At 44.3% G+C, this 26,691-nt stretch overlaps 1 protein-coding gene across 1 annotated transcript in view; it reads right to left on the reverse strand.

The window, feature by feature from the left end:
- UGCG (UDP-glucose ceramide glucosyltransferase) overlaps positions 1 to 26,420 on the reverse strand; it is a 42,779-nt gene extending 16,359 nt beyond the window's left edge. The window contains exon 1 of the mRNA XM_075931424.1: positions 26,173 to 26,420. Within this exon, the coding sequence (XP_075787539.1) occupies positions 26,173 to 26,270 (98 nt within the window). The 5' untranslated portion in view covers positions 26,271 to 26,420. The remainder of the gene's footprint in view (positions 1 to 26,172) is intronic.
- Positions 26,421 to 26,691: the final 271 nt, after the last annotated feature.

The raw sequence follows: 26,691 nt of genomic DNA on the forward strand, positions 1-26,691 counted from the left end.
GGACCAACCAGGTAGCACCCCACCTGCTCTGCCCCCAGCTTCCCCAAGTCAGCTGCTGCTGAAACTGACCAGCAGCAGACTTGAGGAAGCCGGGGGCAGAGCAGCTCCAATTGTTCGGAGCACTTCTAGGTTCCAGTTGGTACCAGACTATCAGGAGTGCCGGACCACTGGAGTTTTACTGTACTAACTCTTTTTAAAGCACTGAGATGATTCTTCAGCAGGAGAATCAAATTGACTATAAAGAAGGGCAAAAATTACTTGTTTCATTTCACGGTCCAAGCCGAGAAAAAGAAAATATAGAAAGTAAACACTACAGTGGCGTGAAGAAAAAGCTTTTTAAATAAGTTTTATTTCACTGGGTAACCATAATGCTATAGTTTTACTGTGTTTGTCCACATTTCTTTAAAAAGAAATTATTTGAGGTCATCTGGAAACCTGCTAGCATAGTATGCGAAGAATACAAAAAAATGGAATTGTTTCAGAACACGGCACAGGATTGCACTATAGGATTTAGGGTAGGGATGTTAAAAAGTGGGTAATGGGGTAACCATGTAACCTCAGAAAATCTCAGCAGTTACACGTTGCAGGCTCTTCAGTATAAAGCAGGGGTCTCCCAACCTTTTAAAGCACAAGATCATTTTTTGAATTTTAAGTGCAATCCAAGATCTACCTCAAACCCAAATGCCCTTGCTGGGCCTGCTTTGTGCCCCTTCTCCGGAGGCCCTTCCCTGCTCACCCTATTAACTCCATCCTCCCTCCCTTTCCTCAAGCAGCAGCAGAGAGGCTCTGCCCTTAGGCTAAAGGATTTGGAGTGACAGAGGAGCTCTGAGCCGAGCCCGGGGTTGAGGTGCAGGAGGGGGTTCAGGCTCTGGGAGGGAGTTTAGGTCCAGGGGGTTCAGGGCTAGGTCAGGGGCTTGGAGTGCAGAAAGGGGTTCATGACTGGGGCAAGACTTTGGGATTCTGGCTCCAGCTGGGCTTTGCTGACCTCAGGTGGCTCCTGAGTGGGGGTGCAGGTAGCTAAGGCAGGCTCACCTCTGCCCTGGCCCTGCACCACTCTCAAAAGCAGCCAGCAAGCTCCCTCCATCCCAATCCCTGTTGTGCCCCCACCCCTGTTCTGTGGAGATAGGATACAGAGTTGAAGAGTGGGCATCCTGACATTAACACCCCCCCCTTTCCCTTCTCTGCACAGCAAGCAGGAGGCTCACAGTGGGGGTGGGAGGGCACATCTGCAAGGTAAAGGGCAAGAGTTGTGCAGCAGTGGAGGGAGGGGCAGCTGAAGTTTGGCCCTTGATAGCCTCTTGGCCAAACCCATCAGGATCCTGTCAGAGGCTCCAAGATCCAACCAGTAGATTGGGATCTACTGGTGGTGACCACTGGTATAAAGTGTATAATGAAGAGCTTGAAGTACAGCCAGCTCCCCAAGAGCAGAGCCATCTTCGCTGTGGGCTCTGCAGTATAAAAGGTTATATTTCAGAGACTGTAGCATGGCGCAGCAGCCACTCACTCCCTGGGAGCCGTCTGCTGCCCTGCGCTGTACACTTGGATACAGAGCCAGCAGTGTGAGGTGGCAGCCAGCTCCCTGGGAGCAAGGCAGGAGCTTGCATATAATTAATCATAAGCCTGAGCTTATCAATCATTTAAACAGTTACACTATTACAGCAGTCGTTTGGTACCCTTGGGGTCACTTAGCTTTGAGAAACTAGGCATATTAGCTACTCCCAGCCCTATTCCCCCTACCTTTTTAAAAAATGTGTATATATTGATTGTCAGCTGCCGTGTAGGTGGCAAAAGTGGTAATCTATTTCAAGTGGGTGTTCAAGAAATCAAAGTTCAGAGACTAACATTGTTAAAAGACTATTATGGTTGCAAAGGCAATCACTCAATACTCAGTAAGTACCATAATTAAGGTTTCTGGTATAACTAATTCTGCTCCCTTATATGCATTATGAAAATTCAGATATTTGATCTCCCCCCCCCCCCATAAGGCCTCTGCATCCTTATTCAGTGCACAAAATGGATGACGCTCAGGGGACAAATCAGATTTGTGTAATAAGCAGGGCAGTCATTTCTTACTTCATTGACATCTTCAATCTGCAGTAAATCTCTAGTACAATCAAGAGGCTCCCAGGAGACTTCTCTGGAAGCCCTTATAGGTAATGTCTAAACTACAAGATGCCCATAGCTGCCTTATGTCAGTTGGTGCTCAGACTACAGCAGTGTAGATATTCAGGCTTAGCCTGGAGGTCATGTTCTGAAACCCTACAAAATGGGTCACAGTTCAGGCTCCAGCCTGAGCACTTATACTAAAACTTTATAGGCCCACAGCTTGAGCCCCACAAGCCCAAATCAGCTGAAATGAGCCAACTGCAAAGGCTCCTGGAGTAATGGCCAGCTATCTTATATCATTCTACACCATCTATATGTATCTATTAACAACGATCTAGGGTAGGTGAAGACATAATCTGAGGAGATCAAAGGAGAGTTATAACCAACTCTGTACATAAGCTGAAGTAGTTGGTGGGTGCATTCCCTTACATGCAGTATGCCAATGTCATCTTTACAGGAGATCTCTTATACATGCCCCCAAAAGATGCAGTTTTTCAAGGCAGACTTGTAGTTTGACCAAGACAATCACACCCCACTGGGGGGGGGGGGGGGGGGGAGAGGAAGAAGAATACAAGCCCCCAAAAAAACATCTAGCATGACAGTGTCACTGGAAGGGCTGTGGGACTTACAAAACACCATTGTATAAGGAGCATGAAGGAATGGAAGAGACACAGGGTCATGAAGCAAGGGAAGAGATGCAGGGTCAGTTGCTGTGCAGCTGGGGGCGGGAGGAAGGCATTCCAGTTGGCAGCCATGTGGAGTAATAAATTGTTCTAGCACAGCTGGGAGAGGAGGGGTGGTAAGCTGCTGTGTACTGCAGCTCAGAGGAGGAGAGGCAGCAGCTTGGAAAATTGTTCTCACAGCTGGGGTGGTGGGGCAGCAGCACTGCAGGGCGACTAGAGATTCTATTTCTGAGAGCTGCCTAAGCCCTGCCTGGGTCTGCGTTTTATCCTAACGGAGCACTGATGTACACAGAGATCAACACAATCTTGCTCGGAGATGGTGTCAAAGCTTTGTCGGATGTACTTATTCATTAATCGCAGGGTTGCCATTTCCCCAGCATCATGGTACAACACTCTCCCAAACCATTCCTCATACTGTGCTGCCAGAATCAAGATGGCACAGAGCCTGGGTGCGTAAGCAGCAGGGTGCCACCCGCTTTCATGGAAAAGCTGGCCCGGGTTTGCCTATTGGACTTCAGCAGGGATGTCAGCCACAGTAGTGTCTGTCTAGGAACAAGTGTAGGATTATTACTAATTGTCTCCATGTATACCTGCTGCACAAGCACAGGTTGTACTTTCTTGGGGACCTATGCCCCAAACCTCCTTTCCTCCCTTCACCACCACCTTTAAATCTCACCATGATCAGAGGGTCTGGAAAGGTCTGTATTTGCCTCTAGGGCAACAAGAAAAGTAGCAAGTTTTTTTTAGAGATGTGCATGTTAGTGAAATGTTACAAACTTCATCTTAAACCATTAGTAATGGTTACTTTTCCAGAATGGACCTTGAAAAAAAAAAAAAAAAAGTCAGGCACGTTCACCAGACAGACTCCATCGACAAAGGAAAAAACCACGGAAGATGAAGGAGAATCTGGTCAAGGATGTGTTATATGAGTCAACATTCAAATAGAGAAAAGGAAGCAAAGAAGAGCTATGGAGATGGGAATGAAAAACCACTGAGCACATGCTCAGTCTCATGGAAAACCAAAATGAGATGCCGAAGTGTCTTAAGATGCAGAGTGAACAGAACCAAAGGCCTCCCTGTCAGCACATGCAGCATTCTTTTCACAGGAACCCGGCCTCCATGCCTACACACTCATTTTCAAACAGATGATTTTTTTTTTCAAAATACACTCCAGTCTCTCTGAAAGTAGCTGTGACTGACAGTTGGACGTTAACACCATTATGAGGTTTTCCAATAACTGTTACCACAGAGCATCCTGATTGAAAGACATCAATGAGGAACAATGCCATGTAGGTTTCCATGAATTTATTTTGTGAAACACAACCCATACCAATAGCTCTGGCCCCTTAGGAAGCCTGAACTATCCTTTGGGTTTCATGGGAATGCCTCACTCAGGATGAGCAAAGGGATGAGGCAACCCCAACACGCAGAAATGTCAGTGCCCCTCTTTGTCAAAGTGATTCCTCAGAGCCTCCCTGACATGGACATGAGTGTCCAGCTGTTCAAACTGTGTGTCCAGATGCTGTCTCATTGTTCCACGCATGGCCAAACACTTCACCCTTACTCTCACACAAATTAAGCAACAGCACGGGGCTACCACATTGGCGATATGCATCAGCTAACCTGTTGAACCCGTTCCTTACTGCTGTCCAGGTGCACCATGTAATGCTTCATGAGTTGGGGCTGTAAGGGGTAAGCCACATCACCTAAGATCCGTATGGGCATTTCTACATTTCCCCTCCCCCCCTAATTTTCTGGACTAGAGAGAAAGTCCTAGCATGCAGCTTTCTGTACAGGCAATTGTTCCTGAAGATGCATTATGTACTTTTCCAGACTAGGCCACAAATGCCCACAGTGATCCAGAAGAGCCTGAAGCACCATGGAGAAGTTCCCCTTATGATTGATATACTCTAAGTCAAGGTGAGGTGATGCTACAATGGGCATACATGCACCATCAATTACTCCACAGTTTGGAAAGTCCATGTCAGCAAAGCCAGCCAATAGGTCTTCATCCTCAGCTATTAATTGCGTAATTAGTTCTGCTGTAATGTGTGATGTCCTAAGCACATTGAACACAACATGGGAGTGAATTGTGGAATCCATGATTTCTCACAGCAGATGGGGGAGTTCACAGCAAGGACTGTTATTCAAATGGCACAAAAGTAAGCTTGAAGCTCAGGGAGGGTTGGGAAGCAAAGAGGCAGCTGACTGGACATTTTTCACTTCCTCAAAATGTCTAGACCTATGTTGTGCATTCCCACAATGCTTAGCAACTGAAGATGCCAGACACTGTGGGATACTTACCAGCATTGCTTTTCTCTGTTGGCTCCCCTGTTGAGAAAAACGTGGCCATGAAATTATGACAATGGGTAGCAGAAGGATAGGTTTGAGGAGTTTGCAGTTTTGGCAACTTTTGCATGTTGACATACTTTCAATGTCAAACCTTTCCAGTTTAGACATAACCTAAGGGAAAAGGCTCAAGAAGCAGGAGAGAGAGTAGTGACAGTCCTCCAGGCAGAAAGGCCTAAGACACACCCTGCCCAAGCAGGGGTGAACTAATTTGTCTCTCTCCACAGGCCTTTCCAAAAGACAGACAGTTCATCAGGGAGGTGGATCTGTGCCATATCTGAAATGAAGATTGAGTTTGTGCTTTATTTCTGAAAGACTATGTTATTTTGGATTATTAGGAAAGACAGTGAGAACTAGGGGCCCAGAGTGCCAGTTATAGCCATGTGAAAAAAAAAATTATCGCGAATCTTTGCCTGCTTGCTAATTAATATTTCAGGATGTCACCAATCCATCCCTAGAGCAACTTTGAAAAGTCATTACTCCAAACCAGCTAGAGAGAGATTTCTTCCTCTTCACCCCAAATAAAAGTCTCCCTCAACCCTCTTCCCCCCCCCCCTCCCCCCGCCCAAAAAAAATCTACCAAAGGTCCAAGAGAGGCAAGACTCGGTATTAGGCCTGCATCACCTTTCTGTACATAAAACTGTTATGAGTTTGATATCCTGTTTCTCATGTTCTTCTACAGCTAGACAAAAGTGCTATACACCTCCTTTTAAAAACCGCAAATTACTTTTTCCACTGAGAGGAATTACAAATTTCTAACACTACAGGACCACTAGATACCCAACTTTGAGGTGGTGTTATTTCTATAGACAAAAAGAGCCAGTGGCCCAGGATTCAATGTTGGGTGATCTGGCTGGGGGGAGCGAAGAAGGGAGAGGATATTTCAGGGTAAATTACACCTTTTTGGGGGGGAGGGGGGGAGGAGGAATATTTCTGAGATAGGTATATTTAAAACAAAGTGGTGTTTGTTTGGATTGTTATAAGTGCACAAGACTCCTGGCCCTACCATAGCAGCCCCTGCACTGCACGCACAGCACCACTGCCGGGCTCCTGACCCTCCAGGGCAGCCCCCCTGCTAGTGTTTGGCTGCACTGCTGGGCAGCAGCCCTGCTTGGGCTTCAGCCTTGCTGGGCATCCTTGCTGCCTCCCAACCTCACCGGGCAGCTCCGGTGGGTGGCAGCAGGGTTGCTGGGCTCTTTCCTGCACTGCCAGGAGGCCCCACTTCTGGTTCCTGGTCCAAACACCAAGCAGCCTCATGGTGAGGTTTCCAGGACCACAAGGTAGCCCTACTTTCTCCTAGTACTGTATTGCCAGGCAGCTGCACTGGCAGGCTCCCTCCACCCCCGCCGCCCATAGTGTTGCCACCAGGCAGTAGCCCTGCTTCTAGACCGCAGCCACGAGCCCTCCATGGTACTCTGGTCCTGGAACATTCTTGGTCCATCCGGACCAGGGATATTGCCAAACCAGAGCATCCCAGTTAAGAGAGGTTCAACCTGTACTACTGTGATTTTAAAATGCCATATTGACTTCCATGCCAATAACCTCACAGATAGGTTTTCCCACTTATGTAGCACAAGAATAAAGACACAGTTATGTATGTTCATTTGGTTTTTAAGAAATATTTTATACACAAATCTGAACTTCTAATGCTGGGGAAATCTTGCCATTTTCAGGATGTAGTACAGGTTGTACCTCCCCTAACTGGGACTTTCTGATCTGGCAACATCCATGGTTGGGCAGGACCACAGAGCCCACACCTAGGGAGTTTCGGCCCCAGCTGCAGCCACGTAGCTCTGGTCTGGGAAGCCATGGTTGGGCAGGCAGCCGCAACACAGGCCATGATGGGAGGGACCTCCCCTGGTCCAACAAATCCCCTCATTCAGGACCGGTCAGGTCCCGAGGGAGCCAGACAAGGGAGATCCAACATGTAATTTGTTAGGATAAGAGACAATTAACAGGTGTTAGATTTTCAATTGAAAATCTGACCAAAAAACCAGTCATAAAAAGGATATACAAGAACAGGCTTGATAAAGGCTAGTTAAAGAGAAGAGTGAAGATATTTGGAGTGATTAGGTAATATTTATATTTTTAAATTATTCTGGATCAGATTTTGTGCATTTTAGAACGGTAATGAGATTTAAACTAAATCACATTTATAGAAAAGCATGCCAATAGAAACTTAACTGGATTTAAATATGTATCACTCTCTAAAATATGAAGCAGACACTTTTATCCACTAGGTTACCATTATGAGAACTGACATCTGTTTAATTACCCCTTTCCTTTGAATGAAAAGACAGGCAGAAATTGAGATTTAGAAAGGGAGGGAAACTTATCAATTGTAAAAACACTTTAAGCTCTTTCAGACCAAAATGGTGTTTTTCTTAACCATTTGAGGACATGGCTGTTGCATTTTGGGCATTATCAGAAAAACTGCTATTTACATATCAAGTCTATTTCTAATTTGGGATGTTAAGCAATTAAACAGTTGATTAATCATGCTGTTTAAAAAGTATTATATTTAAATATTTTGGATGTTTTCTATATTTTCAAATATAAATGTCAATTACAATATAGCATACAAAGTGTGCACGGCTCACTTCATTTACAAATGTAGAATTATGTACAAAAAATAACTGCATTCAAAAATTAAAAAAGTAGAACTTTAAAGCTTAGAAGTCCACTCAATCCTACTTCTGTTCAGTCAAATGCTAAGAAATTTCAGGAGATAATGCTGCCCACTTCTTGTTCACAACGTCACTTGAAAATTTGAACAGACTTTTGCATGGTGCTAAAGATTTGTATGTCCCTTTGTGCTTCGACCACCATTCCAGAGAACATGCAACCATGTTTATGATGGGTTCTACTCAATAACTATCCATACATCAGTCTGTTCTTATTTGTTCATTTGCATCATTTAAGTCTGGTACCACCAGAAGACGTCTGATTTTCTTTTTGGTGGTTTGCATTCTGTAGTTTCTAAATGAGAGAGTTGCTCTTAAAACTTCTGTAAGCATGCATTACGCTTCATTCCTCTTAGATTTTGGATGGCACTTTAGATCCTTAAACTTTGGATGGAGTGCTATAGCTATTTTTAGAATCCTCACATTGGTGCCTTCTTTGCATTTTGTCAACTCTGCTGTAAAAGCATGAGCTGGGGTCATCATCTAAGACTAATACAACATGAAATATATGGCAGAATGTGGGTAAAACAGGAAACATATAATTCTCCCCCAAAAGAGTTAAGTAAGAAATGTAATTAATGCATTTTTTTAAATTAGCATCATCAGCATGGAAGCACTTCCCTTGGAATGGTGGCTGAAGCGTGACATGATATACAAACGTTCAGCACATGTGGCATGCAAATATTTTGCGCCACTCACTATAGAAGTGAAATGAGAATGCCTGTTCTCACTTCCAGATGACTTTATAAATAAGAAGCAGGCAGCATTCTCTAGTAAAATGTAAATAAACTAAGTTCAACCAATTGCTAAGACAAGTAGTAGAAATGAGTCTACCTTTAGGCTGTAAAAGCTTTTATACTGGACTGCTATGTAGCCAAAAGAGAATTTCCGTATTCGTATATATGATAAAAAGTTCACGATAAAAAGACTGCACTATAGTACTTGTATGAGGTGAACTGAAAAATGCTTTTTTTTATTACTACTGTGGTAATATTTGTAATAAAAATATAAAGCGAGCACTGTATACTTTGTATTGTGTTGTACTAAAGCCAATATATTTGAAAATGTAGAAAAACCATCACAAATATTTCATTTCAATTGATATTCCATTGTTTAACAGTGTAATTTATCACAATTTTTAATTGTGTTTAAGTTAATGGCATAAATTGACTGCGATTAAACAGCCATATTTCTAATGAAATTTAAATATTAAACTTTTTCTTGTGATATGTACTGGAGAACTGATGTTGTAATAGTAAAGTAGACAACATCAAACTTGCTTGCTTGCTATTTTTTTTTAAATTGGTACTCACAAAACTATCACTTCTCTCTTCAGACAGGCTAAAGTACTTTCTTCCACCATATGCAACTCAGAGCCTGTACAGAGGGCTGTACCAAGTTTGCTCTCCTTTCAAAATTGAGTATTTCCTAGGTTCCTATTATGGAATATTACCTGGGAATAAATAATAATGGCTTCATTCCAAGAACACTGTGTGCACACATTACTGTAATTCTCTGGGAACTGAGGTTTTAAGCTTTTATTTCACTGGTTACTAATTTTCTTTTCATGGACTGGATATTTTCCTCAGTGTGAAGCTTTGGAAATACAGTTTGGCTTTTTATAATTGTTTTCCATGTCAACAAATGAACTTTCCGTGCCTTCCCCCCCCCCCAGTTAGTTATTTCTCTTTTCTCCAGAACCAATGTATAGGTATCAGTAAAGCGCTGTATGATCAGTCTCTATGCATTCAGTTGAAACAGATACCACAGCTCTTTGGCAAGTCTATACTACATCTACAAATTCTCCTGGAAGGATTATTTGCCAAGCGAAAGGCTTGGCATGACTCTCCAGATTGAAAAAGCCACAGTCCAAAGTTTAATATACTGTTTGCTTTGTATGCCTGGCAGTACACGTGGTGAGCTTCATTTCCTTTTGCTGACTCCTCAACAACAAAATCTTAAACCTCAAATCTGTTTCACAGATCAATCTTTTCTAGTTTTGATGGGTCACATTTTTTGACTGTGTCACTATCAATCCCATGAAGTGGTAACTTACTGGAAAAGTATTTGCTGCCAACAGGTGTCCAGTACACCCATCTCTAATACCATTCATTGCTTGGGGAGGGGGAGGGGGGGCGCGGCAGTGAAATTACGTCAAGTAAATCCTGCCAAGCTGCAGCAATGATTTGACCTATCTGAATTTCAGCAAAGGAATGAATACAAATGTCCAAGTCAATCAGGTGACAATTGAATTGAATTTGAGCAGACCTGCTGTTTCCCCAAAATCTGTAACTATTCCTTAATTTGTTATTTTCTAATTACTTTTATTGTATTTTGACACATGAGGTATCAGTGTTCCAAACAAGCATGTTATCCTTTTCTCAATGGATTCAGAAAGAAAAACCAAAGGAGGATTTATGCCAGTAAACAACAAAAGAACTTCTGTAGTTGTTGGTCTAACTTAAGCAAATTTATTCTTCATCACTTCAGCAGTAGTTCTCATCACAACTCAAACTTTTAACAAGTACAGTTCAAAAACTGTTGAATAATGGAAAACAATCCTCTCATAAAGCTTGCATAGTGTACTCATCACTTTATATTCATTTGCACTGAGTACTGATACTCCTCTTGGTCTGTTATGTGAATTTCTGATTAAGAGCTGGAAGATTTGAAACATTTAGCAGCCTCAAAATACCGGGTATACTATTGTAACAACATCTGCAGCATTCATACTAATCGGTCTTTGCCCATGGAAGGAACCACTATTCATCTTTCTGACTGTAAAGTAGCTTTCCTTTTTGAAGAGTGAAAAAGGATGAATACTTTTGAAGGCAGATGCTAGTGGCCAGGCCAAACACAATGAATTCCCTCTTTCTAAACACTATTTAGAACCCCCCAAAAGAGTCTAGAATTAAACACTCTATTTTAAGTTTAACAGAACATTCCCATAAAAATGCACATTGTTGGGGTAAATGTAAAAAAAACTTGCCAGCGCACAAGGTCTGGAAATTTTACAGACAATGAACTCCAGTCATCTGAAGAAGTGGGCTGTACCCAGGAAAGCTCATGATACCAGATACAGTAAACTTCCGATAATCCGGCACCTTTAGGACCCGGGAGTGCCGGATTATCAGATGTTGGACTATAGGAAGGGGGGCTATGAGGGGTCTGAGGTGGGGGGGGAGGGGAGGGGAATGCCACCCCAGATCCCTCATAGCCCCTCCTTCCGATAGTCCGGCTCTGCCCCAGGCGTCCCCGATTCAGCCGCTGCAGGTCAGTTTCAGCAGCGGCTGAATTGGGGACGCCTGGGGCAGAGCAGCTGGGGTGCTGCCAGGTTGGTCAGATAGCGCCGCTCCTTGGCACTGCAGGACCGACCCGGCAGCAGCCCAGCTGCTCTGCCGCAGGTGTCCCCAAGTCAGCCGCTGCTGAAACTGATCAGTAGCTGACTCCAGGAAGCCCGGGGCAGAGTTGCTCTGCCCCGAGCTTCCTGGAATCAGCCACTGGTCAGTTTCAGCAGCGGCTGAATTGGGGACACCTGGGGCAGAGCAGTGGGGAACTGCTGGGTTGGACCCGTAGCGCCGCCCCTTGGTGCTGCGGGATCAACCCGGCAGCACTCCAGCAGCTCTGCCCCCAGCTTCCTCGATTCAGCTCCTGGTCAGTTTCAGCAGCGGCTGAATCGGGGAAGCCGGGCGCAGAGCAGCTCAAATTGTCCGGCTGCCCGGAGCACTTCCGGGTTCCCGATGGTGCTGGACCATCAGGAGTGCCGGAGCATTGGATGCTGGACCAATTGAGTTTTACTGTACATGGTTTGTTAGTCTATAAAGACCATTTGTTGTTTTTTAAGTTTATCCTGTATAGACTAACTCAGCTACCCCTTAAAGCTACTGATTCTTAAGTATCTCTAAGGCACCTAACGGAGCGAAGTAGTTCCAGAGTTACATATTTGATTATGTTATCTACTTATACTACACTGACATCTTCATCATCTGGACCCAAGGGAAGGAGATTCTGGAAGAATTTCACTGTGATTTCAACAATTTTTCCCCCCTCCATCAACCTCAACCTGGACCAATCTACACAAGGGATCCACCTCCTGGACTCTACAGTGCAAATAAGTTATGGTCACCTAAACACCACCCTATACCGAAAACCTACGGACCACTATGCCTACCTACATGCTTCCAGCTTCCATCACGGACACACCACACGATCCATCATTTACAGCCAAGAACTGAGGTACAACCGCATTTGCTCCATCCCTTCAGACAGAGAAACACCTACAAGATCGACACCAAGCATTCTTGAAACTACGATACCCACCTGAGGGAGTGAGGAAATAGATCAACAGAGCCAGACATATACCCAGAAGCCTCCTGCTACAAGACAGGCCCAACAAAGAAAATAACAGAACACCACTGGCCATCACCTACAGTCCCCACCTAAAACCTCTCCAACACATCATCAGCGATCTACAACCTATCCTGGACAATGATCCCTCACTCTCACAGACCTTGGGAGATAGGCCAGTCCTTGCCCACAGACAACCTGAAGTAAATTCTCACCAGCAACTATACACTACACCACAGTAACTCCAACTCTGGAACCAATCCCTGCAATAAATCTCGGTGCCAACTCTGCCCACATATCTACATCAGCAACACCATCACAGGACCTAACCACATCAGTCACACCATTACAGGCTCATTCACCTGCACATCTACTAATGTAATATATGCAATTATGTACCAGCAATGCCCCTCTGCCATATACATCGGCCAAATTGGACAGTCCCTCTGTAAAAGAATAAATGGACACAAATCAGATATCAGGAATGGCAATACACAAAAACCTGTAGGAGAACACTTCAATCTCCCTAGAGAGACAGTAGCAGATTTTAAAGTAGCCATCTTGCAACAAAAAAATTGTAAAGACTTCAGAGAAACTGTAGAGCTACAATTCATCTGGAAATTTTATACTATCAGTTTAGGATTAAACAAAAACTGTGAATGGCTAGCGAACTACAAAAGCAGTTTCACCTGACTTGGTATTCACACCTCCACATCAGCTGCTACAAGTGGACCACATCCTCCCTGATTGAATTGACCTCATTATCTCTAACCTTACTCTTGATTGGAACTCTTTTCTTATGCCTGCATCTGACGAAGTGGGTCTTTGCCCACGAAAGCTTATGCTCCAATAAATCTATAAGTCTATAAGGTGCCACAGGATTTCTCGTTGTTCTTGGAGATTCAGACTAACACGGCTACCCCTCTGATATTTTATTATGTCATACTGCTAACATTCTTCATTCATAAAATGCACTGTCACAGGACTGGGGAATAAAGAGCACTGAATTATGAATGCACTCAGTACCATAACCTGAAATTAACATTTGATTTTGCTTAAGGATGGCTTTTCTGTAGAATCCTTTGCTTAACTGTAATAGCTGTTTTTCAAAGTGAAAAGTGAGGACATTATCGTAAGACTTTTGTAATGAATTCAGAATTTCATCAGTGAACTGATTATGCAAAATAGTTCTGCACTTAGAATTAGTAGCCATCTACATTCTCAAGTTTCAGTATTCCACAGCATTAACTCTGTCCTTAATACCTGTGACTGTACAATAAATTGCTCTTTATATCTAATTGTGCTTGAAGTGCACTGGATCCAACCATGATTCAAATAGTCATCAATTGGTAGCTGCACTACAAGGGAATTGGTTGGTTGATTGTTTTTGATTGGTTGGGGTTGATTTTGAGGGGGGAGTGGAAGAGCAAAAAAAGTTGACAACATTTGCATCAATGCTTTATGTTGTGATATTCATAATAATCAACTTTTGTTTTCAGAGGAATGAGATTATTTGCAATTGTATAGTTACACTGCTACCTATTTCCTTTTCATCTTTACTAATTTGCATTTTGCTATCCTTGTTTTCACAAGAAATTCTGTTGGCATAGCTATGTTGTGTCATGCGACTTTGAAGGTCTGCCATGCGCTCTCTCATAGCAATTTCTAGATTCCAGGCAGTGCCACTATAAATTGCAGACTCAATATTTAGAACAGGGGTCGGTAACGTAAGGCACGTGGGCCATAAGCAGCATGCACAATTAACGGGCTCCCCCTCGCTCCTCACCATCTGCAACGGGGAGCCCATGCTGGTGATGCAGAATTATGCACCCCACAAGATTGGAGCCAGCACTGTCTTCCTGCACGGGTGGGAGGATGGGGAAGCCCTGAGGCTCTGCGCTGGATCTAGCTTGCGGGGAAGTGCATGTGCGCTGCTCCTCCCCTACCCCATGGGAAAAGCTGGAGCGGAGCCCATGGCAGGAGACCAAGTAGGGCATGCAGTGGAGAGAGCCTCTCCCCCACTCCCAGGAGAGTGGCGCAACTCAGGGCAGGAGAGTTAAATCTTGGCGTGCCACTTCGGAAAGGTTGCTGACTCCAGTTTAGAACATACAGCTTTTACAAAACTGGTTGTTCAATTTCATAACACCTTCAAACCTGCTTTTTGCTTCAACCTCCCTCCCACACATCAACCCTCACCCAGCCATATCCAGAATCCCCACCACACCAAGCCTCACCCCTTACACCCAGGCTACCTGCACCAAGCCCCATTCTCCCAGCACCCCTTCTAAGCCCTATTGCCCCCATACTTAAATACCCCTGCAGAATCCTATTCCCCCTGCACCAAAAGCTCTGTAACTAGCCTCCATACATCCAGATCCTCCACCAAGCTGCTCACACACAAGTTCACCCCACACTAAGCTCCCCACATGCTTGGATCCTGCCAAGTTGCATCAGACTGGATGGAGGGCCAGGGCTTGGCCTGCGTGCGAGATTCCATCCTCTCACTTGCTGTCTTGGTGTGCCTGGCATGGAGGGACATGGCCTTGAGGTGTTTCTGGGGCAGGCCCAGCCCTTGCACTATTAGGGTTAGGTGCAACTTCATTGCACAGTCTGTGTCCTAGGGAAGGACAGCAGCTGCAGGGTGACCTCCCACTTCCATGCAGCCTGTGCTCCCCACTGTCACCCTGGAGCATCCAAATTTACTGACAAATAAGATACACAGAATTCAAAAAATGTTATGATAATTCCCTCAATTAAAATTAGTACTAGTGGGGGGAGGGGAGAGAGAAAGTGATTAAGGAAAAAAGAATGGCCTCTGCATCTCTATCACATGATTCCTTGAGTCCAAAGTAATGACTCAACCTAAATATTTTCATTGAGTTGTGAAGTTTCCAGAACTCTGGTCTTCAAATAGATAGGATAGTGAAGATTGGAAAGGGAGGGGGAAGGAGAGAAGGCAGCAAACTTTCCCTATTGCATCCAGTCCTGCAGAGAGGACTACAGTACAGCAAAGTTAGCAATACAGAGGTAGAGGACAGCATCAGGTCACACACAGCTGACAACCTAAAGCACAGACAGTTGCTCTGGGTACTTTCCAGGAGTCAAAAGGCCAGAAAGACTACTGGAGGAGGTCCCCTCCAAAAAGACCCTTTGCTGAATTCTAGTTAGGAAGATGTGATACTGAAAGGTAGAAAAACCCTATTATATAGTATTTTAGTGGAGAGAGATTTTTTTAATTGTATGCCCTCAAAGGGTTTGGCATTCTTTTAAGGAAAACAGTTCCAGGACAACTCAACATATGTTAGGCACTCTGGTTGTAAACCAACCTGAGACTTGGCACAGAAAGAGCTGTTCATAGGCAGGGGAGCAGAGCTGCAGCAGTCCCAGAGCTGGTGCAAGCCGGGACTGCTTAGTCCCGGCTCATGCTGCCACCAGGAGCTAACTATGCTACAGCTCTGCATTTTAAAATGTAATAAGAGCCGAACTGCCTGTACGCCTGGCTAATACTACATTTAACCTGCAGAGCTGCAGCGGGGGTAGTGAGCGCCTCCACCCACATTGACTAACCTAACTGGTTATGATGCCACAAAGAAACAATGATCTATATTTAGAAAGTACACGCTAAAGCTAATTAAGTGCTACTTAAGAGCCCTAACGTAGACACAGGAAAATAAGTAAGGCTGTATATTATAAGCTGTACCAGCATTAGAAATAATTGGAGTCCCAGAACTTTTACCATATTACAGTAGACTTCCAATAATCTGGAATCTTTGGGACCTAGGTGGTGCCGGATTATCAGATAGTCCGGCCTATCAGGAGGTACTATAAACTGGTTATTTATTTTTATATATACATATACACATACATATACACACACTATATACACTGTATATAAAGTATTTTAACCCTTTTTATTGTACATACTGTATACAGTATACTGTAATGTTTTAGGTTTTTAAACCCTTTTCACTCAGTTCAACTGCAGCTGCCGCCTTTTGACTCGTTTTTTGCCGAAGCTCATTCACTAGGCTCTTGCTATTTTGACGCTTGACTATCAGAAGTGCCGCACAACTGGATGCCGGACTACTGGAATTTTACTGTAGTTAAATGTGCTTTACAGCAGGAGTTTTCAGACTTGGGTTACAGGCCCTCCTGGGTAAGCCATTGGCAGACTGAGAGAAACTTTGTTTATCTAAGTGTCCATAGGCACAGAGTCTTGCATCTCCGACTGCCTGCAATTCACCATTTCCAGCCAAGGGGAAACAAGAATGACTGAACCAGAAGCCTTATGTACACTAGAGCTCTCACCAGATCAGAATGTGCAAGACTAGAGGGAATTTACTTGCAGACAGTGCATTCTGAGGCTGCAGAACCTACGCCTTGCAACAGATCTGTGCTCCAGAATCTCAAACTTCCATGTAAAAGTAATAATTGTGCCTAACCCTAAAGGTGAAGATTAAAACAGAAATAGTAAGCCAAAACAACATTTTGATTCTGCAGAAAACCTGAAATAAGAGATGTGAAAAATATGAACTGTCTGTTCATCTTATTAAATGAATAAAGATGACAATTTAAGTGGCAATTTGATTATTCTACTGTTCGCCACTCTAGCAAAAACTCTAGCTAGCTAATCTGTTTTTCTCTGTCAGTTGCTTGTTTGTACTCCCTGGTGCCATCTGCCCCCTACCCAACTATCAAAACTTTCTACTTCTAATTCAGTATGCAGCTTCCTCTTATATTTTAAAGCAAAGTAAGGATTTGGTTGTTCCCAGAAAATGGGATGTGCCTGGGATAGGAGTCCATCTCATAAAATCATACAGAAAAGAGACATTTACCAGGTGGGTGAAAGGGACTGGATAGGGACATACCCAGCCTCCCTATGTGGGACTGCCCTAGCCCAGACCCTCCCATCTCTCATGTGCCCTTTAGGGAAGATGGGGGGCTGCAGTTCCTCCCTGCCCCTGATTCATACAGGAACATTGCTGGCTGTTTCCCCTCACTTCCTGATGAAGAGGAAGTGCACAGTTTGCAGCATTCTTCACTCAGCCAGCGGACATGAACCCCTCCCCAAGCTGTGCCCACTAAAGTGGCCATGAAAAGATGCTTCTCACCTAGCCCAAGCTGCTGCCCTCTCTCCCTGGGGCAGCCTGCATACTGCACCCCTCATCTCCAGCCCCACACCCAGAGCAATGATTTAAATGAAGACAAACAAAAACTAAGTTAAGGACTTAAGCAATGCTGGGTCAGTCTTCTAGTAGTCAAAAAAACCTAGCTGCAGTTTAGACTCAGACCTTGCTCTTAATTCTTTGGGATCTCTTCAATAGTCTCTTCTTAAGCTACATGAATGAGAAGGTCTTAATTGGAACATCTTTCCCAAAGCTATTCTATATCCACACTTTACTAGGTACAGGGGTTTCTGTTCTAATTTCTCAGGTCTTGTGGACATTAAGCTTTCCTTATGGATTATAGATCATTGTTTCTTTGTGGCATCATATTTAGAAAGTACAAGCTAAAGGTTAAAAGTGTTTCTTTGCTGACATATTATTAAACTCAAAGTTTCAGAACTCACTCTTCACTTGTTTTGGTTTTGGATTTACTAAATATGGACAAGAAAAAGAGACTATTTTGCTTTACTTCTTAGGTTCTTATATCCCAATACAACAAAGCACAATGTGAACTGCAAACGCCACAAAGAATATTTCAAACCACCATCTGACATCCCACTCTCCTCTAACTTAAAACATGAAAATATTTCCAGTTTTCTTAATGAAAACCTAAACCATGTGATTATCTCTACATAGTTTTTGAAAATTATTATTGATTTTAAAACAGTTTCAGAAAGTTCATAAATGCTTTCTTTCTTTTACATTACTTCAGCTATGGAGATGCCAAGAACACAAGTGCTATGCAGTTAGTCTTTCAGGAAATTCTATTAAATAGTCTGTGGAAAAGCTTGTTTTCGAAACATGGAGGTAGAAGTCTTAGGTCTAGGGTTGGAAGCAACTTCTCAAATAGTCAACTACCCAATAAGCTCAGGCGTATCAGGTAGTCAAGTCACTACTTGACTACTCGCTTCCCCATCCCCTTGCTGCCTCTATCAGAACAGCAAGGGGGATGGGCGGGGGGAGTAGGAGTAGGTGCCAGGGCGAACCAGCTTAAAAGCCGGTTCCCCCCAGAATCGCCTCTGCAGTGTGGGGCAGTGATCCCAGAGCTGGCGCAACCCAGGATTGCTTAGTCCCAACTCATGTCACCCCCAGGAGCTAACCCTACTGCAGCTCTGCAATTTAAACGTAGGAAGAGCTGGACTGCCTCCGCACCCGGCTCCTACTACATTTAAACTGCAGAGCCACAGGAGGAGTAGCAAGCACCCCCCCTTTATCAACTAATCTATTCTATATAAATTCCATCGACTACTCGATTAGCTAATTAACATCCCCAAGATTATGGTAGAAAGAAAGCTTCTTCCCTATGTAGAAGCTACCATTGCGTTTATAAACTAGTTAACTATATGACACCCATGGTCTTATACACGAGATGCTGTGACATCATCTAACATCTCTCCCCCCCCCCCCCCCCATATCTTGGAATATCATTCATTCAGCTAAGTTTATAAAATTTCAAAGATTCTTGTTCCTTTAGAATAGGCTGACATTACATATTCTAGTTTCCTAGCACCAAAAACAAAGTAAAATCTTACAGATGAGCGCACTAACTACAGAAAAACAGTTAATGCCTTAATTCTATAAATGATTGGGTTCGGCAGTCTGCTTGTGTGCATATGCTACAAATTGCAGAGTAAAGGCCTAAGTTTGTCCTTGACAGTGATCCCGCAGTACTTTGGACCAGCAAATTATTTCTCTATCTTGGGTGTGGAACTCTACTGAAGAATCCGGAAGCCAGCCTCAGAAAAACACTGAGCTAAGAATATTAAATTGTGGTTATCTGGTTAATAGTGTAAAGTAGTCAACACCATTTGTATTGACTACACGATAAGTTGATAAGAACTGCTCTGCAGAGCTGCAGCACAGGGTAGATTCAGGATCCAGTGTGAACCAGGACTGAACAGTTCCACCTCCAGGAGACACTCATGCTGCAGCTCTGCATTTTAAATGTAGTAAGAGCCACAAGGCTCTTACTACATTTAAAATGCAGAGCTGCAGAGTCCCAGACCAGCATGAGCCAGGACTGCTCAGTCCCGGCTTGTGCCGAGTTAAGCAGCTCCTGCCCACAGCCAGCCCTGCGTGTCGTAAACAGAAGATGCTCCGGCAACTTCTATGATTCTATATATTGACAGTTGCTCTGGATAGGATAGAACTCATTAAGGTAAAATAGACATTACTTCAGAACAAAACTAATGGAGTGGCAAGGGAGGGTGTACGTAATTTATACTGCCAATCATCATCATAAATAGAGCATTAACAATATTGATACCCTTACTTCTGTACTGCCTTCAGAGCTGGGTGGCTGGAGAGGTACCCAGCACTGAAATAAAGTTAAATATTGATTAATTTACTAGTCGATTACTAGCATAGTTCCTCCTTTGAAATGTACAAGAGATCGGAAGGGGGAGAGGAGGGGGAGAAGAGGAGCAACTAGTCCACTAGTTCTTAGCATCCTTACTTTGAAGGCAGTCCCCAGCAGCAAAGTAGTAAGGGAGCAGTACTGCAATCCCGCATCTCCATACACACAATAACCTTGCGACCTTCCCAACCACTACCACTTCCTTTTGGGTCAGGACTCAAAGTTACAACACCATGAAATTCCAGATTTAAATAGCTGAAATCATCAAATTTACAATTTTTAAAGTGTTATGACATTGATCCCTTAGAAACATCTCTTACACCAACTTCAACTATAGTGTATACTTAGTCCTTAGATACAAGAGGAGATGTTCATTTAGTCCTGCAATTGGGCAAAAACACAATGAATTCAGAGGGAGCAGGATTTAGCCTTAAATGTAATTCAATTATATTTTAACATTACCTGGTCAGCCTAGTGAACTAATAAACCAGATTACATACCTATCCTACTGTTAGACAGTTGGTATAGCCACCTGAATCCAAGTTTCAGTGGTAGAGAGCTCTTCCCTCTTATTTTATGTATACACACCCCAACAGCATTCAGTTTCTATGGCCACAATGTTGTTTTAGCTGAGCACCTTATAACCATTTAGTTTCAGACTCATTTTATAGATGGAAAGTTAAGAACTAGGCCACATCTATATTTACAGAGAGCAACGCTGCAGTGATCGATCTTCCAGCATTCGATTCAATAGGTCTAGTAAAAGACTCGCTGAATTGAAGTCTGAAGGTGTCCCCAGCGACACCAATACTCCTTGAATTATGAAGAATAAGGTAAAATCAACAGGAGCATTTGCTCCCATTGTCCTTCTACTGTGGAGATGGCACCAAATTTCGAATTAAGCTACATCGACTGCAGTTTCTGGGGTTGCACATGTTAATTTGATCTTCCGCAGTATGGACAGAGCCTTAGATTTTAAGCAACTAGCTCAAGATCACACAAAGACTCTGTGGAAGGGCTGGGAACTGAATGCAAGTCTTAAGAGACCTAGTCCAGTGCCTTATCCATAAGTCCATCCTTCCCACCTTGCTTTCACCTCTGGACATTTCTGCAGCAAAACAATGAAGAATGCAAGAAAATACGACAGGTGACATCATCTATATAGTTAAGGCTGTCTGACACTTTATTAATACCCTGTTTTAAGTTACTTATAAATCTTCCAAAATATTCAGTCTGAAGCAAAAAAGCATGGAAAAATTCAGCCTAACCAGTCTACATTTGGGGGGGAAAAACAGCTGAAATGGCTCAGCTGTTTCCAAGATTGAGGTTAGGAAAAAGATACAATGTTTCAGTCATAAAAAAGTCAACCATTTTCCTGAGACATTCACTTGCCTCCCTATTTTGAAACAAGGACCTGAATTTTGCACAACAGAAATGCAAAATTTTGCCTTCCCCAAGAGAAAAAAAATAAATCTCAGATTACACATGCTCAATAGAAACTATGAGTGGATGGAACATTCTCAAAGGAGATGTAATCTTTGGATAATTTCACAATAGAGACTCCAAAGTCTCTATCTGCAAACAACCTGTATGTGCACTATCCACACAGGCTTGCCAAAAGCAATTCCGGGCCTCAGGACAGAGCAGGCAGTGGCACATACAAGCTGCATCCACATAGACATGGGCCACTTGACATTTGGATGGAGTGGTGTCTGCTCTGATGCCCTAAAAACTGCCAGCTATGCTTCTGGTGCCAACGAATTCATGAACTGCACTGCTGGATACACTTTTCTGGCATGGCCAGGGTTTTCACATGCCTCCTTGATAGGGTTGCCAACTGCCTAAAATTGTGGAAACCCAAAGATCCTTGCCCTACCCTACTCCTTCCCTGAGGCCATGCCCCTGTCCTTCACCTTCTGAGACCCCACCCCCACTCACTACATTCTCCCCATCATTGCTTGCTCCCCTCTATCCTCACACACTCACTCAACCTAGTAGCCTGCACTCACAAAGGAGTGCAGGCAACTAGGAGGGAGTTGGGTGCATAGGGGGTGCAGGTATTGGCTCGGGGCTGGAGAAGGGAGTCAGCATATAGGATGGGTCAAAGAAATCAGTTTAACTTTAGGCAGCTCCTGAAAGTGACCCACACACCCCTCTGGCAATGGCTCCAAGTCACAAGGCCCAGGGGTCTACATGTACTGCTGCCCATAGGCTCTGTCACCTCCCAGCTCCCAATGGGTATAGTTCCTAGCCACCAGGAGCTGTGGAGGAAGCATACATAATTTCCTTCTTCTTTAAGGGCTGCAGGAATGGTGCTGGCCACTGGCCCTTTAAAGTTGCCCAGGCCCTTGCGTAATCGACCACCATCTCTCCAATGGCTGTCCTGCACACAGCTCAGTGTGTCCCATTCTAGAGCATGAGGGGATGGGGATGAGCTAGGTTTTCCCTGCAATTGCTCCTATCATATGCTGTGGCACATGTGAGAGACCTTGCTGCTAATGCTTTCCTTGTTGATGCCTAGAAAACATGAAGTAGTAATACAGGTCTTTACACAGATTCAGGGAGGTGAGAAAATGCAAGGCAGGGAGGAAAGAGAAAGTCAAGAACAGATCAAGATGGAATGAAGGGGTGGCAGCAGATGAGAACAGGAGCATGAATCAGGCAGGAGAGGGGGAAGCTAGGAGCTGAAGGAATGTAACCACCTGTAGCATATAATGACACTCTTATGTTCAGACTACAGCAGAACTGAGTACTCAAAACTGGAACTGCATCTCTCTCAAGCTGGTACCCAGAAAGAATGACCAAATGTGGCTATTTTTTATTTGAGTCAGGTGCCCAGCACTACACAGGTGCTCTTAGGCTAAAATAAGGATAAAATCTTATACTCCGGAATGGCATTTGATTTCCTTAATGACAAGGAAGCATAACCATAAAGCCAGTGCTCCTCAGACTCACCCACTGGGTTCAGAAGTTTTTTTAAGCATGTGTCTTGGAATGCTGTAAGTTTTGATATGCCATTTAAATTTTTTCTTGCTAGTTTTAGTGCAAATGATGCTCTACTCTAGAATAATTTTGAATGGATACCATTGGAAATTACTTTATTTAAAATAGCTAAGTTTAAGTAGAATGCTGGGGGGGGGGGGGGGGGGGGGGACGGAGTTTAAAAAAAAAAATCTAGTCTTTTGTTTTTCCTCCGCAGTTTCCTATGCCTTAAGAAAGCATTATTTCAGCCAATATTTTCATTCAATTATGTTTTTCCATCATTACACCGTACACAATATAGAACTAAACTTCCCCTTTGCCATGCATTTATTTTCTGTTAAATAGCTTCATAATTTAAAAAGTTCTCTGAAGTGAGTTATGCCCATGAAAGCTCATGATACCATCTACATGTTTTGTTAGTCTTTAAGGTGCTACTAGACTATTCGTTGTTTATGTTTCTCTAGTTACAGGATTAACTCAGCTACCCTTCTGAAGCTTAAAAAAGTTAGGTCATGTTATGAGCAGCTATTTCAAAAGTAATATGTTAATTTTGGAGCCTAGAACACATTTAGGTAGTGTACAATGGTATATCACAATCCTGCTATTGGATCAGTAGATGGGCTCCCTGACCCCATGTGCAGTCCTTCCTGACTTCAAACTCCAGGTGGGCAAGAATTTATTGCAGGTCTCTGAAAAGGCTTGAAAATCCTGCGTAAAATACACGCAGACTGAATTCAATCTAACTAATTTGCTAGAGCCAAATTTTGGGAGTCTTCCTGAGGACTGGACTTACCTCAGTGGCCCTAGACATGTATAGCAGCAATTATTGTTTTATAAGCACAGATATTAAATAGTTTTATAAAAATGGCCATTTCGCATCACAATAGCAGTGGCGATTGAGATTAAATAAACCATAAAAGATAATTTCAAGAGCTATAAGGCCACATTGTGATCCATTTTTTAAAATTAAACCACTAACACTTAGAGCTTGTTTCACTTCATCAAATATTATATAAATACTGTAAATTAGAGAAGCGCTGTTCCCTGACTCAAATCCTGTATGCTAAAATTCTTCCCCATGGATATCAAACATACACACAAGTACATGTTTTTAAAGAAGCCACTGCAAAAACCCCTTATATAGAAACCTGCTGACAAAACTTTTATATTAGTAATTCATGAAGGCACTAAGAAAAGAACCTCCAATTCAGCAAGGTTCTTAAGTATGTATGTAACTTTAAGCATGGGAATAGTATTATTAATATGCTTGAAGGTAAGCACCTGCCTAATGTATCTTGTTGAAGCAGAGTGAAAGAGTGTCCAATTGATTTGACAACAGAATTACAGGATGGAAGGTTATTTTAGAATGGTTGATTTGTGTTATGGGGGGTTTTGTTTGTTTGTTTTTGAGGAAAGAGGAGAAGAGAAAGAAACATAGTAGAATAGTGATAGAAATGTAGTAGAGTGATTCAAAGATACATTTAACAAATGTAACCTGCCCAACACTACAGTTTCAATATAAATAACTTTCAGTTTGACAGCCTGAAATCATTTGGTGTTTGAGGGTTAAGGCTGCAGTCCTCAATTCCTTGTTTTCAGAACCCTCATTGACTTTGACAGGAGGCTTGAATATGCAAGGTATGGCAACATTGGGTCCTAGACTCTAAAGCAGGAAAGTATCTGGCTTCTGTAGGAACTTCAAAGAACAGTACACAAAGGGAAATACCATTTCCTTCATTCCCGTACAGTTAACTTTCAAGAAAGGAAAATATGGTTTCTTGAGTGAATATGAAATCCAAATGCAACTGAATTACAATAAAATGCTTAATGCTCACATGTGGGCTTTTGTAACTCACTCATGGACAAAAATTCCAGAAATGAAATCCTGGCCATACTACAGCCAATGTGAGTTTTGCCACGGATTTCATTGAGACCAGAATTCCACCCTGGACAACTAGCTTTGGTGTGGCTAAGCAAACAGCAAGACATGAGACTTTGATGGAACAAACATCACACAGCAACACTAAACACACAAAGATTTGCATCAATTACTAAAATCAGAACCTTCAATATATCACGCAGCATATTCTACAACAGCTATGGGAAAACCCATTTGCAGTAACCAAATACATTGCTGTAGTCATTAAAAGGTAAATCTAGACTGTTAAAGAGTGGAACAATACTAACTGCATTCAAAAAGGAACCCCTCTTAATTTGCTCTTCCCTGTTCTAAATACATACTTCTGCTTGGGTTTTATGCAGGAATTGAAGAACTTTGGTCAATCATAATGAAAAAAGGAATAAACTGTAGTGGGGAGCTCTTTTTAAGACCTCTTCAGAGAAAGATATCTAAGCAGATCCAGATTTGTATTCAGTCTGCCTGTCATTGTAAGTTATCTTGACAAACCCTATCTATGTAGATATCACTAAAATAGAGGCTGTTCAGTGTTGTGGGGTATTTAAGACTGAGCTCTTGTTTGCCGACTTCTAAAGGATGCTCAACGTAACATTTTAGGACTGCTGTCCCCGAGAGACCCTCACAAGAAAAAAAGTCTCTCCTCCCAGCTATGTCACTAAGTAAATATTTTAAATGTAAAAATAACATAAAGAGAGAATGAAAAGCATGCACCTATCACCATAAGGCCAGCACATTAAAAAAAAAAAAAGGAAGGTAAAATGGTGAAGGCCAGAAGCGGCAGGGAATAGAGCCCCAAACAAAGGGCAAACTCATATTAACTACTGAGATGTGTTAGGGCAGCAAGAGAGGGTGTGATGTGTGTATTCAGGGGGTGTTGGCTAAGGAGTGTGTGTGCGTATAAATAAGGAAAGCAGAGTCACTGGTGCATGTATACATTATGAAAGATCAGGATTAGGGGGGCGGATAGGTATATACTATACGTAGTAGCAAGGTTACGGGTATGCCTGCCTTGGGTGCCAAGGGGCAGGCAGGTCAGGGAGGGCATGTGGGGGTGAGAGCAGGGAGGATCAGGAGGATCCAAGTGTCAGAGGGCAGGGTGGGGTGACGCAGCCGGGATCAACAGGGGGAGGGAGCAGGTGACACTCCTTGATTCTCTCAGGGGAATCTACTTATCGGGGTGCCAGCAGGGGGGGGCGGGGCGTGCTGGGGGGCCATGTATCGGGGGGCCGGGCGGTGGGGAGGAATGTATGGGGGTGCCAGGTGGGGGTCCATGTATGGGGGGGCCGGGCGGTGGGGAGGAATGTATGGGGGGGCCAGGTGGGGGTCCATGTATGGGGGGGCCGGGCGGTGGGGAGGAATGTATGGGGGTGCCAGGTGGGGGTCCATGTATCGGGGGGGGTCAAAGCGAAGCCCCCGCAGAAGGCCGGCGAGGCTCCGGGGGGGGGGGGGTGAGCAGCAGCAACGCCCCTCCCCTTTGTACGGGCCGGCGGGGGAGGCGAGCCCCCCTTAGCTCCCCGGGGGAAGCGGCCGGGCCCCGCCCCCTGGCTGCCGGGGAAGCGGCGCGGGCCCCGGCCGCACTTACGTGTAGATGATGGACATGAAGTGCATGAGCCACAGCACGACGAAGAGGACGAGTCCGAAGATGGCGAGCCCGTCCAGCACCAGGGCCAGTAGCGCCATCCCCGTCCCGCGGCCGCGCGCGCGCGCTGGGGCCGGGCGCCTCGCTCCCCGCAGTCCCCGCCTCGGTCCGCACCTGCCAGAGCGGGCCCCCGCGCCGCCGTGCCTGCTCTCGAGCACTGGCCAAAAACGGCTCGCCTCGCGCTGACAAGCCCGGGCCGCCCCGCCCCTGTGTTACACGTCACGGCCACGCCCTCGCGCGCCGCCCCTCCCCCCCCGCCGCCGGTGACGCCAACGGCTTGGCAGCCCCGCCCCCGCGGCTGCCGCGGGGAAGAGGGAGGGGCACGAATGAGGGGAAAGGAGTCTCGCGGGGGAGGGTGAGTCACGGCGAGGGCGGCGGTGATGTCATGGCCCCAGCCCGCGACGGGCGGGGTAAGGACAAGAGATAGGGGAGCTGGGAAGCGTGGTCGGTGCAAAGGGCAGA

The sequence above is a fragment of the Pelodiscus sinensis genome, chromosome 6, assembly GCF_049634645.1.
Source record: "Pelodiscus sinensis isolate JC-2024 chromosome 6, ASM4963464v1, whole genome shotgun sequence".
Taxonomy (NCBI): domain Eukaryota; kingdom Metazoa; phylum Chordata; order Testudines; family Trionychidae; genus Pelodiscus; species Pelodiscus sinensis.